A 12772-nucleotide genomic window follows, 5' to 3' on the forward strand; every position below is an offset into this window, starting at 1 on the left:
CAATATACTACAAAAATAGGCTGATGATAACAATATACTGAGCGCAGTACAATATGGTTTTAGACATGGGCTTGGGACTAACAAGCAGGTTTTAAATTTAAGCTTAATAATGGGGAAGTATATACAAGCTAAGGCTGGCAAATTACATGCAGCTTTCGTAGACCTCACGGCCGCATTCGACTGTGTTATTCATGCCAGACTGTGGCAAATTCTGACGGACTTGAATGTTGACCCAACCCTGGTACAATTTTTAAGACAAATATATGTGGGGGCTAGTGCCAAGGTGAGGTATGGGCTAAAGGGAGAAAGCACGGCACCATGCCACGAGGAGAGGGGAGTGAGACAAGGCTGCGTCTCGGCCCCATTCCTATTCTCCTTATATACCAATGCTTTAGAGGAGGAACTGGTGGCCGGGGCACGAGACCCTCCTCGAATTAACAACAAGCCAATAGTATCTCTTCTCTACGCGGATGACGCAGTGCTAATGGCCAGAACACAATTAGGCCTACAGTGAGCCATCGCCAAGTACATTAGCTTCATGGACAGTCGGGGATTAAAACGAAATGTTAAAATAACATTTGTAATGTCATGTGGAAAGGGGAAAAGTAAATGTAGTAGTATTTCAGTTGGGAAAGACAGGATAGATTCTACTAATATGTTCACCTACCTGGGCATTGTATTTGAGCGAACCAGTTCATGGGGAGCAGCGATTAAGAGTCGGGCCTCCTTTTCAGGAGGTCAGTGATGGCAGTGATTAACTTTGCAAATAAATTGGGCAGAAGGCCCCTGGAGATTCTCCTCAAAATTTATCAAGCAAAGTGCATGAGTATTGCAATGTTTGGGTCAGGAATCTGGGGTTTCCACAATGTCTCCCCAATTCAAGTAATTGAAAATACATTTTTAAGATTTATTTTAGTGGTTCCACAGAGCTCTCCGGTTCTCAATTGTCATAGCGAATTGGGGATAACATATATTACAGATATGATTAGTATGCAACCTCTTTTATTATGGCATCGAGTTAGGACATCTACCAGTACAGGACTGAATAGAGATATCATTAGGGACACAATGGAATTGGATCATGTCTCTAGGATAAACTGGATGAATTACATTAGGAAATTTTTATTGGATATTGATAGTTACGATTTTTATACTTCTCCTGAAACTATGAATTCTCTTTCAAGGAAAGATTTTAAAATATTATGACACACTTAGAGTACCTGACAGTTGTACAGGAAATTAATAAATGTACGGTGATCCAGCACCAATTGACATTGGTAACATATCGTATACAACCATATCTGGTTGGGTGCACAGGAGGGTATGATAGATATGTCCTTACAAGGTTTAGGTTTGACTGTTTCCATCATTTGGTCAGCTTTCCTGCTGTCAATGACTGGTCTAGAAATTTATGTCACTGTCCGTGTGATAATATTTCAACTCAATCAACTATCCGCGTGACTCTTTTTTGTAAATTTATTTTAAAGAAAGAGCTAGATTGATTCTGCCATTTTTAAAACAAGGGGGTTGGAGGCAATGTCTTCCGGCCTTTTTATATTTACAATTACTGGAAAATGTGTACTGTATGTCCATCATGACTGGCTTTCTGAAAAGCATAATAAGGAAAAGAAAGAGCATAACCCTGTTACAATGTGTATTAATATTTTAAATCTTTAGACAGATTGAAATGTTTCAAGATAGAACCAGTTTATGCAATTTTGCTTAATTAATTCTCAATTTTAATGAATGCTTAAACTGTGACTTTTATGATTTTAACATGTTTTGAAATCGAATAAAGTATATTCTGATTCTGATTCTGACTGCAGTCATTTTGTTTTTCCGATGTCCTAACAAATAAAGCTCTCTAGATACAATAACAAATGATTATGTGAAGTGACATCAATTGTCTGAATGTATCACTGGTTTATTATTGTTTGATTCATTTTTTATCACAAGATGCTTTGGAACCTATGGTCTGAATTCACTGATGTTGCCTCAAAAGGGAGGTGGGAACCAAAGCCAAGAGTTCACTCTCTGCCAGTTCAATGTAAGGTCTCCAGATGTCTTTCAGGCCTCTAGTCACTGCAAAGACCTCACTATAGAAGAATGATGTGCTGCTATTGCCTGTGACATAGCCGCACAGGGCTGGCACGATATTGGAAAGAAAAGTCATAGTGTTAAGGGAGATCGTCTGACTTTTATGATATATATTGGACAAGGAAGGGTGAACTAAAGAATTCTGCGAAAAAAACACAGATAACGTAGCTAGAGAAAAAAATACACCATAAGAGAATTATTCTGCAAAAAGGGTTACCCTCACAGAGCAGCCATAAGGCAGTAGTAGCTCAAAAGAGCACAGTGCACTGCATTAACTTGTTGGCAGTGGGATCAGCATTATATGATTCATTGTACAACAGGGTCAGGAATTCATTCTTGGTGAACACTAGTTCAGATGCCATCTCGTGATTAATATGGACAGTGAACTGGACTGTATGATGATATAGCGGGTTCAGAAAATTTGAATGGCCACCCCAACTTTCCTCTTTAAGCGCTGAAAACATACTTTTTCATTATGTGTCAGTGTCTTTTTCAAGTGCAACAGGCTCATTGACTAAGAAAAGGACTTTGAAAGATAGCATTAAGTGTTGATTTTAAAACCTTCATTGTCAAGTGATGTTTGTGAAAAACATAAAAATATATGGCTCGGCTAATCACAAAGCAAAATCCATTTGGGCCGAATTTATAACTGGCATATTATGAAGCAGGCATTTAAAATGTGCATTCGTTCTCTACCAAATTTAGAATTTAGAAATTGGATTTGCTTGTATGAGAGAACTCCTGTAAAATACATTAGGGTTTCTATCTATTGATAGTAAAAGAGGTATGTGAATAATAAAAGTAATACAAATCCAAAACTTTCTTTATGAACATAAAAGTGCTTCATTAGCAGAAGAATAGATATTAGGTCAGAGTGCCCATAGAACATAAATGGTATGATAATAAACCATCACAACAGTGTCCTCTGTCTCGTATTCCTTTAAGTAAAAATCAAAAGCAACAGATAGAAAAAAAATCTGATCAATAAGATAACTAACATTTAACAATTCAAGCTCATCAGAGGGTTTTAATCTAAGAAGTTTGAAAATTAAAATGAGCCGTTGCAAGAGGGTGAAATTATGGTTTTGTCACTCAGAATGGCTCAGAATATGTTAGCTCTATCTTGTGTGAAGCCCACTTACTCCAGCAGATGTGTACAAGATGAACATAATAACGTCTGTACATTCACATGTCATTTGGGCCTGAACTTCAAAAAAGCTTTCATAGCAATTGCCTGTTTTTTCAGCATAATTAACTTGTTAAAACATACATTTTCCAATAAAAAAATATGCAGGAAGCATCCACCTCTGCAGGCAGTAAGAGCTCTCCAGAACGGTTTCAGATGCAAAGGATTTTTAAGGTCCATTCAATTTGTGTACATAGAAACTGTAGGTTTATGGAGGTGTTTTGAAAGATGTAAAAATATTATTAAAAAGTAAGCAACACTGATACAATAAGTGCATCCATGCATCAGTGTTCATAAAAGTACTTTAGGTTGTAGAACTTCTGCTTTTGTGCATTGTAACCCATTTCAACGGTAGGTAAGGGCAGCCCACTCTTTTCGCTGATTGTGACAGTGGTTTATTTGTAGCACTATTTAGGAAAAGTGAACTAAGGACTTTCTCTGCGGTCACATGGCATTCCAACACCAACACAGGCTCAATCTCTCATCTTTTTTTCCCTTCAAATTAACTGCATTTTATGAGGGAATACATTTTTTCTGATTCACCTTTGTATTTGGATTTACTACATCTTAAAAGTTTACTGCTATGGCAGGATTTTAAGTATGAATAAATATACTCACAGGGGTGGATCACGGGTATTCCAAGGTGGAAACACGTGCAATTTATGGCAGATACTGATAAAAGGGCAAGTTGCTTCATTTTTTTTTTATGTGGAACTTATGTGTCTGACTACTGTGAAAATCTGCGACTGCTCAGCATTTTAAAAATGTGCTTCCAAAGTGGGAGTGACCCTTTAGGATAACGTTTTACACATTTTCAGCAGCAACCTTGTAAATTCGACCTTTAGTGTATATTTCTCTCTGTTGAATTAACTGTAATTGGCCACTCCCAATTTGAAATTTCATATCGTGAAAGTTGACTCTGTTGCCATTTTTCAGGCACGCTGTTGCAGTGAAGCCTATTTTTCATATGGAGAAATCTGTATGCGCTGTACAATGGCACATAACCACATTTTACCCTGTTTCATTGCTCCAAATCCAACAGCTTTAGAGTATGGAATTTGGCCTATGTCTGTCGGGGGCCACAACTTTCTTAGTTTAGAAAGGCAAAATGTGTGCCAAGGCCAATTTAAATGCATTGTAAGTTGGAATGAAAAGCATGTAATAGAAATGTGTGCAGCAAAAAAGAGCAAAATCAAAGGAGCAAAAAAGGATCCACCCTCTGATGCTTTTGATATATGTTTTTTTCCAGCACTGTTTTGCAGTGGTTTTTGATAAAATATTTTTTGTACACACAATACAATATTTTGATCTCGAAATTGCATTTTCCATGTCATTGGCATTTGAAAAATGAAAAGAGGAGTTTGCCTTGTAAAAAATCGAGTGTTTGCAAACCTAATACAGTTGTTTAAGGATCCAGTCAGTAGGCGAATTAACTATCTCTTCAGCCTCTTGCCAAATTTTATAAAGATTTTGCACATTGTTGATAAGCCGGATGGAAATTATAAGAGAAGATGTCATCCTACCTCTTCCAGGGCCCACAGTGAGTCTACCAATGGCTTGATCTTCTTCTCATTGTACAGCATTAGAAGTTTGTCCATTACACTTCTGATAAGGGTAGCTCGGCCTTGTTTGAAAAGCAGATTCAGGAGAGAAAATCCGGCTATGACTTTATTTTCTTCATATAACTTGATAGGGTTCACCTTTTCAACCTGCCACCACTGAAAGAAAGAAAAAGTATAATAGTTGATCAAACATCAGCACAAGCCACGTATGCAGTCAACAGTGGAGTCATCAAGTCATCAAATATCAGTGACCAATTATGTAAAATTGATTAAATAATTAAGGGAAATGATTCATTAAGGGGAACAGAGGCTGGAATCAAGAAGCTAATTTCAACAAAACAAAGTACCTCTGACACCATAGATCACACTAAATTAACTCACAAAAGTCCCTTTTATTGACTCTGTGGTTGTTTAGTTATTTGTTATAATTATTTATACTTTTCACATTTAAGTATTCCTTTCACCTAGTGCACAATACTCTTTTCAATATTCTGGATTTTTTTTTACATTTATACAAAAAACTTTAAAACTTAACAGTACCCTCATACTTCAATTACAATACAACAATACACGCGAATGTATTCAGATATTTGAGAGTTCGTGAAAGTTACACTTTCATTTAATCACTTCATCACACCAAACATTTAATACTATTATTGACTGGCAAATGTAAAATGTAAATTCCTTCAGGGAAGTCCTGTCCTACTGTTATCAAATGTGTCAAGACCATAAAAGATGTTGGTCATATACACAAATCTTGACTTGTGGTCCTTTCTTGGTGGTCTGAAAGCAATTTAAGTTTTTTATGGAGGTGGGTTTATCTTGTTCCAACTTGGCCGGCTGAAAGAAGCAGCGGCTTCTTTTTTACGTAATCTTTCTAGACCACTGAATTATGCCGACACGTTTCGACCTTGCAGCTGTGGGACTAACACACCTTTTTACATCAAGGTCTTCATCAGGGCCATTTTTGATTATGCTAGGACAACTTTTGAGGTCGTCATTGTAGCTGAAGAAAATTACTCTTTTCTTGCTACCATATCTCCTGTGTCTGTATAGGGACGTTGGAGGGTTGGATCTTAATTCTCGATTTTTATCAAGAATAGTCAGACGCCATCAAAAGAGCACGAGAGACGGTCCGGTACGATTTATTCCTAAACTGTGATTGCACTTTGCCATGGAGTAAAACACCCGGGAAACTTGACATTGGCTTCTATAAAGAAGAAAAGAGCCGCACTATTCTTGATAAAAATCGTATAAAAATGTAAAAAACAATTCCAGAATATTGAAACGAGTGTTGTGCACTAGGTGAAAGGAATACTTAAATGTGAAAACTATAAATAATTACAAAAAAATAACTAAACAACCACAGAGTCAATAAAAGGGACTTTTGTGAGTTAATTTAGTGTGATCTATGGTGTCAGAGGTACTTTGTTTTGTTGCAATTATGTAAAATGACACCTAAGGATGTTGCACCATACAGGATGTGCAGTCTACAGTGCAGGAGTACGTTCATTCTGCAGCCACTGCCTAAAAATACTAAATCCCCGGGGACACAAAAAATGGATGCAAAGACCTGTTGTACCCTAGCAAGCCCCAGGGTACTTTCTGTAGTACGACTCCAAGAGTAGAACATAACACATTGAGAATGGGAAGAAATCGTTTTGGGGTTTACTGGCCATGCAGTGCAGTGAGTCACCTAGCTGCAATGTGGTGCATTAAAAGAAAAGAGCAGAAATGCACCACACATTTAACACAATACAACACATTCTTTCCTTTTCCCCAGCGCTGGCGCACAATAGGCTGACTACCGCCAACGTAGACATCCTTGCACCATTGCGCAATGGTGCTTGCATTGCATGCAGGATTGTTTATTGTTTTTGTGCACAAAAACAATCCAGAGTCATATTTTTCTATCTATGTGTTCACAGAATGCAGCACACATGAAGAGAAGAAGTAACAAGAAGAAATAAAAATATTTCTCCTTGTTACGCCTCCCCTGGGAAGGCATAGAATTTTGGAGTATTCCCAGGTCTACTATTGATGGTAAATCTGGGAATGCGTCATAACCCATGGGAGTTGTGTGGAAACACCCACGCAATGCCCATGGAATGCCTATCTGGGGCAGAGTAACGTAGTGCAGTGGTTTGCACTGCTTTGCGTTACTCCTGGTTTATCAAGGCCACGTAAAGGGTTGCCTGGTGCAAACGCTTTGCACTCCCTTGATAAATATGCACCTTGGTTTGACACTGGCCGCCAGACCTTTGGCCTGGTCAGTATTCATTTAGCTTTATCATGGTTTTTGTACATATATTTTGTTGGGGGGAGGTCTCCAGGCCCGAGCCTATATAAAAAGATGACTAAAAGCAAAAATATTTTTCGAGTCTCCAAAACCCCACATTGTCATAGTAGCATTTGGCATTAAAGGCAACTACTGTGCGCATTGTGTGCTCCTGGTAAAAGTACAGAATGCCATGAATTACTGTGTAGTGGGCTCACCTTTGATCCATCCTGTATGTTGTTGAGTGAGAGAGAAAAATGTGAATGACATAAAAAAAAAAGACCTTTGGATTAAGATAGAGAGCTGAAAGCCCCTATAAGTAAATATGCTATGCACATCATTTTAGTGAAATCAAATGTATTATCTAACGTCAGACCTAAAAATGGGTCGTTAATTAATTTTCTCAGCAATATTGAATTTTCAAAAGGTCTTCTATTTTTATGGCTCAAATGGGCAAAATTGAGTATCTGCTTATAAAACGTGCCATGCCGCATCAGCTCTAATGATCTGGTCCAAATTAAAATTGACACAGGTCCAAATCAGTGCTACTTCTGACCTGTATTTTGCACAGAAAGGAACAGCCATATTCATGCTAGAATACATCATATATATGATGATGGCATGTTTCTCTTATTCTATTATTTGCTTGTTGGACTGAATTGAAAACTTCAAAATTTGAACTGGCGTTTAGAAAAGTTTAAATATCAAATGCTCGAAAAGCAGCATGCCACAGTTAATCTAAATGTTAAAGATGCAAGTAAATATGGAGCACCACATCTCAAGTGACCTTTTTAGTTACTGTGCTCTTTAGATTAAAAGGTAAAATATGCGCTGGGTTTAAAAAAGAACATTGAGTCACGGTACAAAGTTCATTTCAACTAATTGGAAATCTGTCATCGTGGCAGGAGCTCTCGCGCCTTCACCGGACACTGTGTACCAGAGAGAGGGCCCTTAATTTCGCGTTGTCATTCACTGTCTAAGAGGCAATGCATTACAACCCTATCCTTCCAGACAGCGGGCAAAGATAGCAACACGACGATCAACCTCAGAAACAAAAAGAAAAAAACGTGTTTTCTAGAAAGAACACTGGGAATAATGTTGTTTACTCACTCTTCTAACCAGTGCATTGTTTATACTTGATAATAGTCAGTGTTCCTCGACCAAACGATCATTCAATCTGACAATGTTTAATAGTTGACACTAAACAAATAGCAATGCATGGACAAAAAAAAACCATTTGATATAACTATAAGAGGTTTTTCATCTGTTTGTTGTGCAAACCATCATTTGTGGGATTAGTGGCTAAGGCACTCCTCAATTTGTGATGGTATAATATAATATAACCCGAAATTTGTAAAGCGCAAACTAATTAGCCCTACCGGTCTCAAGGCACTGAGGGTAGTGGGAGCCGGCACTAATATGTGGGAACCAGAGACTATAGGGCACATGCATCATTGCTTTTTGCATTCGCAAACGGTGCGAATCGGAAAAATCGGCCGTTTGCGAATGCAAAAATCATTTTTGGGATGCATCAAACTTTTGTGCACAATTCGCATTTTTTTGCATTTCTAAAAAATGCGAATGCATTTAAGGAATCGCATTTGTGCGATTCCTTAAATGCAATGCATCATTTTTTTTAAAATTGCGAATTTGGAAATTGGAAGTGCAAATTACCACGAGGTTGACCCTCGTGTTAATTTGCGAAAATGTTTAAAAAAGCAAAAAAATTCGTTTTTTAAACTTGCATGTTACAGACACACATGTCCTTAGGACATGTGTGTGTGAAACATCCACTTAAAAATACATTTCAGGGATGCAGGGGGGGGGGTCCTTTGGACCCCCCCCTGCACCCTTGGAATGCATCAACAAATTGCGAATTCTAATTTGCTAATTCGCAATTCCCATTGATTCCTATGGGCCTTTTGGCCTATAGGAATCAATGGGAAATGCGAATTAGCAAATTAGAATTCGCATAATATTTGCGATTCGGTAAAAAAAGCGATTTTTACCGAATCGCAAATATTATGAGAAAATATTCATTCATCCCGTTTTGCGAATTCCAAATTGCGATTCGCTATTTTTCGCAATTTGGAATTCGCAAACGGCCGGGATGATGCATGTGGGGGTATCTTTCTTCATTTGACTTTGATTCAGAGCATATGAGAGAAAGGAGGACAACAGAGAACAAATGAGGAAGTTAAAGAAAGGAAACCTGCAAGAGTGAGATACAGATACAGGAATTATAGAGTGGTGAAGGGGCTATTGGGTGGTACAAAGACTAGGCAGACTTGACCTTCGGCAGCCCCAGCATAAGGCAGTCCATTGCGAATATTTATAATGCTAGTAGCAGAGTGGTACATTAGCACTAAGATCGACTGAATGCTGGAGAAGAAGACTTAAGAAACTGGTGTATTAGTTGTATAGGGCGAGGACGCACTTCAAATAAAAATCACAATCTTTCTAAGGGTGGACCACTAAAGTCAGTAAAGAAACCTGAGCTACACTATATGGTAGATGGCACAAATCATTCAAGCTTAACTTAGAGGCAATGTGTAAAGTACTTATGCAGCAATCAACAAGGAATATATTGAAAACACAGCATAAGATGAACCCCAAACCAATTTATAAATAAGGAATATTTTAATAAATAAAATGACAAAAATCCAATAACTTAAATCTTAGATATGAATTTTCGAACTTTTAATTAAAAAGAGAACCAAAAAGGACAAAAGCACCAACCAAGGTTATCTGATTGTGCTAGACTGGGTTAAAATCAAAAGTTAAGGCTGACTGCGATGTAGTATGGTTCTAATAGAGGTACCAGGTTCCTCCCAGTGGAAAGATTGCGTACTGACTTTTATGGTGAAAAAGTACTCGTCAGTAAGTCATTGCGTGGCAAGCTAGAAGCTGGATTCAAAGCAGGGCTTGATGACGGCGGGTTGCTGAAGGGTAGGGTCCCATTGGAGTCCTTGAAGAAGGCTTGAAAACTCTGAGCGGATAAAGTCCAAAGTCCATGCCTGGGAAGGCCTCGACATCGATCAGATGCTACTCAACATTGGTCCCGATGAAGCCCTCGAAGTTCAGATTTTGAAACCTTTCTAGAGGTTGAATCTCCTTCAGGAGACCAAACTGATATGGTGTGGCCAACCTGCAATGCGACATCGATGCCTGCAGCTTTGATGGCAACCCCAGTCTCTCTCGGTTCTATCGGCAGAAAGTTGTCACAAAGTTTCCATGTCTCACGTCTTGCAGTTTGGGAAAAGAAGGAGTACACTCCAACACCAGCCAGTTGTGCAGGACCTGGGAGTGCACCACTTGGGGGTTAGGATTCACCACAAAAGACACTAGCATCAGGGCCCAGGCAGATCCAGTTGGACCTGGTCAGCTGGGCAAATGCAGGGAGAGAGGCCAGTGGAAACGTGTAATTTCCTTCCTGGTAAAACAGCAGATTAGGCAACTGACTCTTGGAGTCACTTGTGAGATCCTGGGTTTAAGCTAAGCAGTTCTAGTCTTTCTTCTTGAGACAGCAGGGCAGTCTTTCTCCTCAATCTTCCACAGATCCAGGATAATTCTGAGGAGAGGTCTGTGGGATCCACATTTATGTGTTCTGAGGAGACGTCTGTGGGCTTTACTTTTATGCCCAATACCAGCCTATGGGTGAAAGGCAACCCTTAGTCCACCCTAAACTAGATCCGGTCAGTCCCTCCCCTCCCACTGAACGTGGAACCAGCCTGACTAGAGAGACATAAGGGAAACAAGGCTAGGTGTGAGCTTCATCTGCCACTGACAAGGTTAGCATACTATTGAGCTCAGGGAAGGACTAGGAGAAGCTCCTACACCATCTTGTCAAAGGAGGAGACCCTCCCCCCAACACCCAGAGCCCCTTGTCCTCAGTCTGACAGCAGTCAAGTATACAAAAAGTGATTGATTAATCTCATTCAGTGGCTGGAATTCATTCAAGCATCCCATCCATCACTCAATTAAATACTTCAGTGCAATGCCCCAAGTACGATGGGTATGCCCAGATGAGGGTACCATGCTCACTGTACCACTGGAGCAAAGCTGCACCCAACTGACAAGCCCCAATCATTGTGAAATTGGTCTGAGAATGCCTTGATCCATTTCAGGAAGGATCTGACCTGGCAGTTTGGGTTGGACTTTTCCTATTGGAGCGAGGTCAAGACTAATTTCCATACTCCTGGACCCAAACTCAGGTGGCATTATGTGTAAAATAACAAAGGACTGGTATGTGGTCCAAGTAATTACCAGTGGCTGAGATTAAGTCAAGCATTCTATTCATCATTTATTTGTGCACTGCAAGACAAATATAGGCAGCTCTATTGTACCTCCTGGCTCTGCCAAAGCATCCCACAGTTTGGCATTATAAAACTGCACCTTAGTCCACGGATCTGCCGCGTGTGTAACACCCTCGGGGATGTGCAGTGGGCATTCTTCAGGGGGTTATTTCTCTAATTCTCTAATTGTTCCAGAAAGTTTCTTTAGGGAAACAAGTGTCCGAAAAGGGGGTTATCCCATTTACCTGGGTAGCCCTCAGGCGCAGAGGGAAACAAAACAGGTCTGCTCTTCAAATGTGCCTGTATATTCAGTAATACTGACTGATAGAAGATTATTTACATACAATGATATGCATTTTCTGGAGAAGGCTTGTTACAGTTCTTATAATACTGGGACATCGTATCCTGAAAGCACAAATACGTACCGATTTTGCAAAGCTAAAGAAGCTTTTCGTTTCTCCAGTAACCATGTTTGATGAACCTGAAATGAGAGAAATAAAGGAATGTTGATATTTTTTTTCAGTCAGTATTTGAATGTCGAAATAATCAGGCTAGCTGGTTATAATTCAAACGAATCAAATAAGAATTTTACAAAATATCTTCATTTAAAACCAGAGCACATCTCTAGACCGGAGATAACAAAGCTTATGGTACCTGTTGGCAAATGTATACATTTGCATCTTTTGTGGTTGTTTACAGTGTTGCTGGAGCTAAGATCACTTTCTGTGATGACACTCAATAATGGGGAGGGGTTCTATGTGATGTTACATATGGCCGCCAAAATTAACTGTCCTTGTTTCAAACATATACACTGGGGTAGTGCAGTAATTGGTGAGTTTTATTCAACATGGCCTGTCAAAAAAACACTGCATCTCCTGACACCCACCATTCTCTATGCTTCCCTCGCCCACCTTGCCCAAAGCTGTGCTCCACGCGTTGACATTGTGAGCGGCAAGCTAGCACCACGCTGACAACGGCTTTGTCTGAGCTCCTTATGAGACCGGGTTGTTTTCTCCTGTCAGTGCTGGTTTGCCAATACCCACTCTGGTTGAGGAGAATGTGTTTGGCACAGGCCGAGCACCACCTGCTTTCTACCTCCTCCAACAGGTCTATGGTGACTTAGGAGCAGTGGACGAAGGTGGGTCTCTGGAATCTCTATTTGACGTCACTCATAGCATCTCTGTTAAAACCATCACTGTTATTCACAATTACCGAGCTATAATTCCAAATGTTATATATGGCTTCGCTAGTAAGCCTCTTTCATGAACAACTGGATTGCAATCTCAGTTGCTTCTGATTTGTAGGAGGTGGGTCTCTGTCCACAATGGAACAAAAGGCAAAAATCAATGGCCTG

At 39.5% G+C, this 12772-nt stretch overlaps 1 protein-coding gene across 1 annotated transcript in view; it reads right to left on the bottom strand.

The window, feature by feature from the left end:
- The window catches only part of VAT1L (vesicle amine transport 1 like), a 1045598-nt gene that overhangs the window by 281236 nt on the left and 751590 nt on the right, over window positions 1-12772 (bottom strand). Inside the window, exons 6-7 of the mRNA XM_078671542.1 lie at window positions 11844-11899; window positions 4807-5001 (exon numbers count right to left, since the gene is read on the bottom strand). Coding sequence (XP_078527668.1) covers window positions 4807-5001; window positions 11844-11899 — 251 coding nt within the window. The remainder of the gene's footprint in view (window positions 1-4806; window positions 5002-11843; window positions 11900-12772) is intronic.

The sequence above is a fragment of the Lissotriton helveticus genome, chromosome 12, assembly GCF_964261635.1.
Source record: "Lissotriton helveticus chromosome 12, aLisHel1.1, whole genome shotgun sequence".
NCBI classification, from domain to species: Eukaryota; Metazoa; Chordata; class Amphibia; order Caudata; family Salamandridae; genus Lissotriton; species Lissotriton helveticus.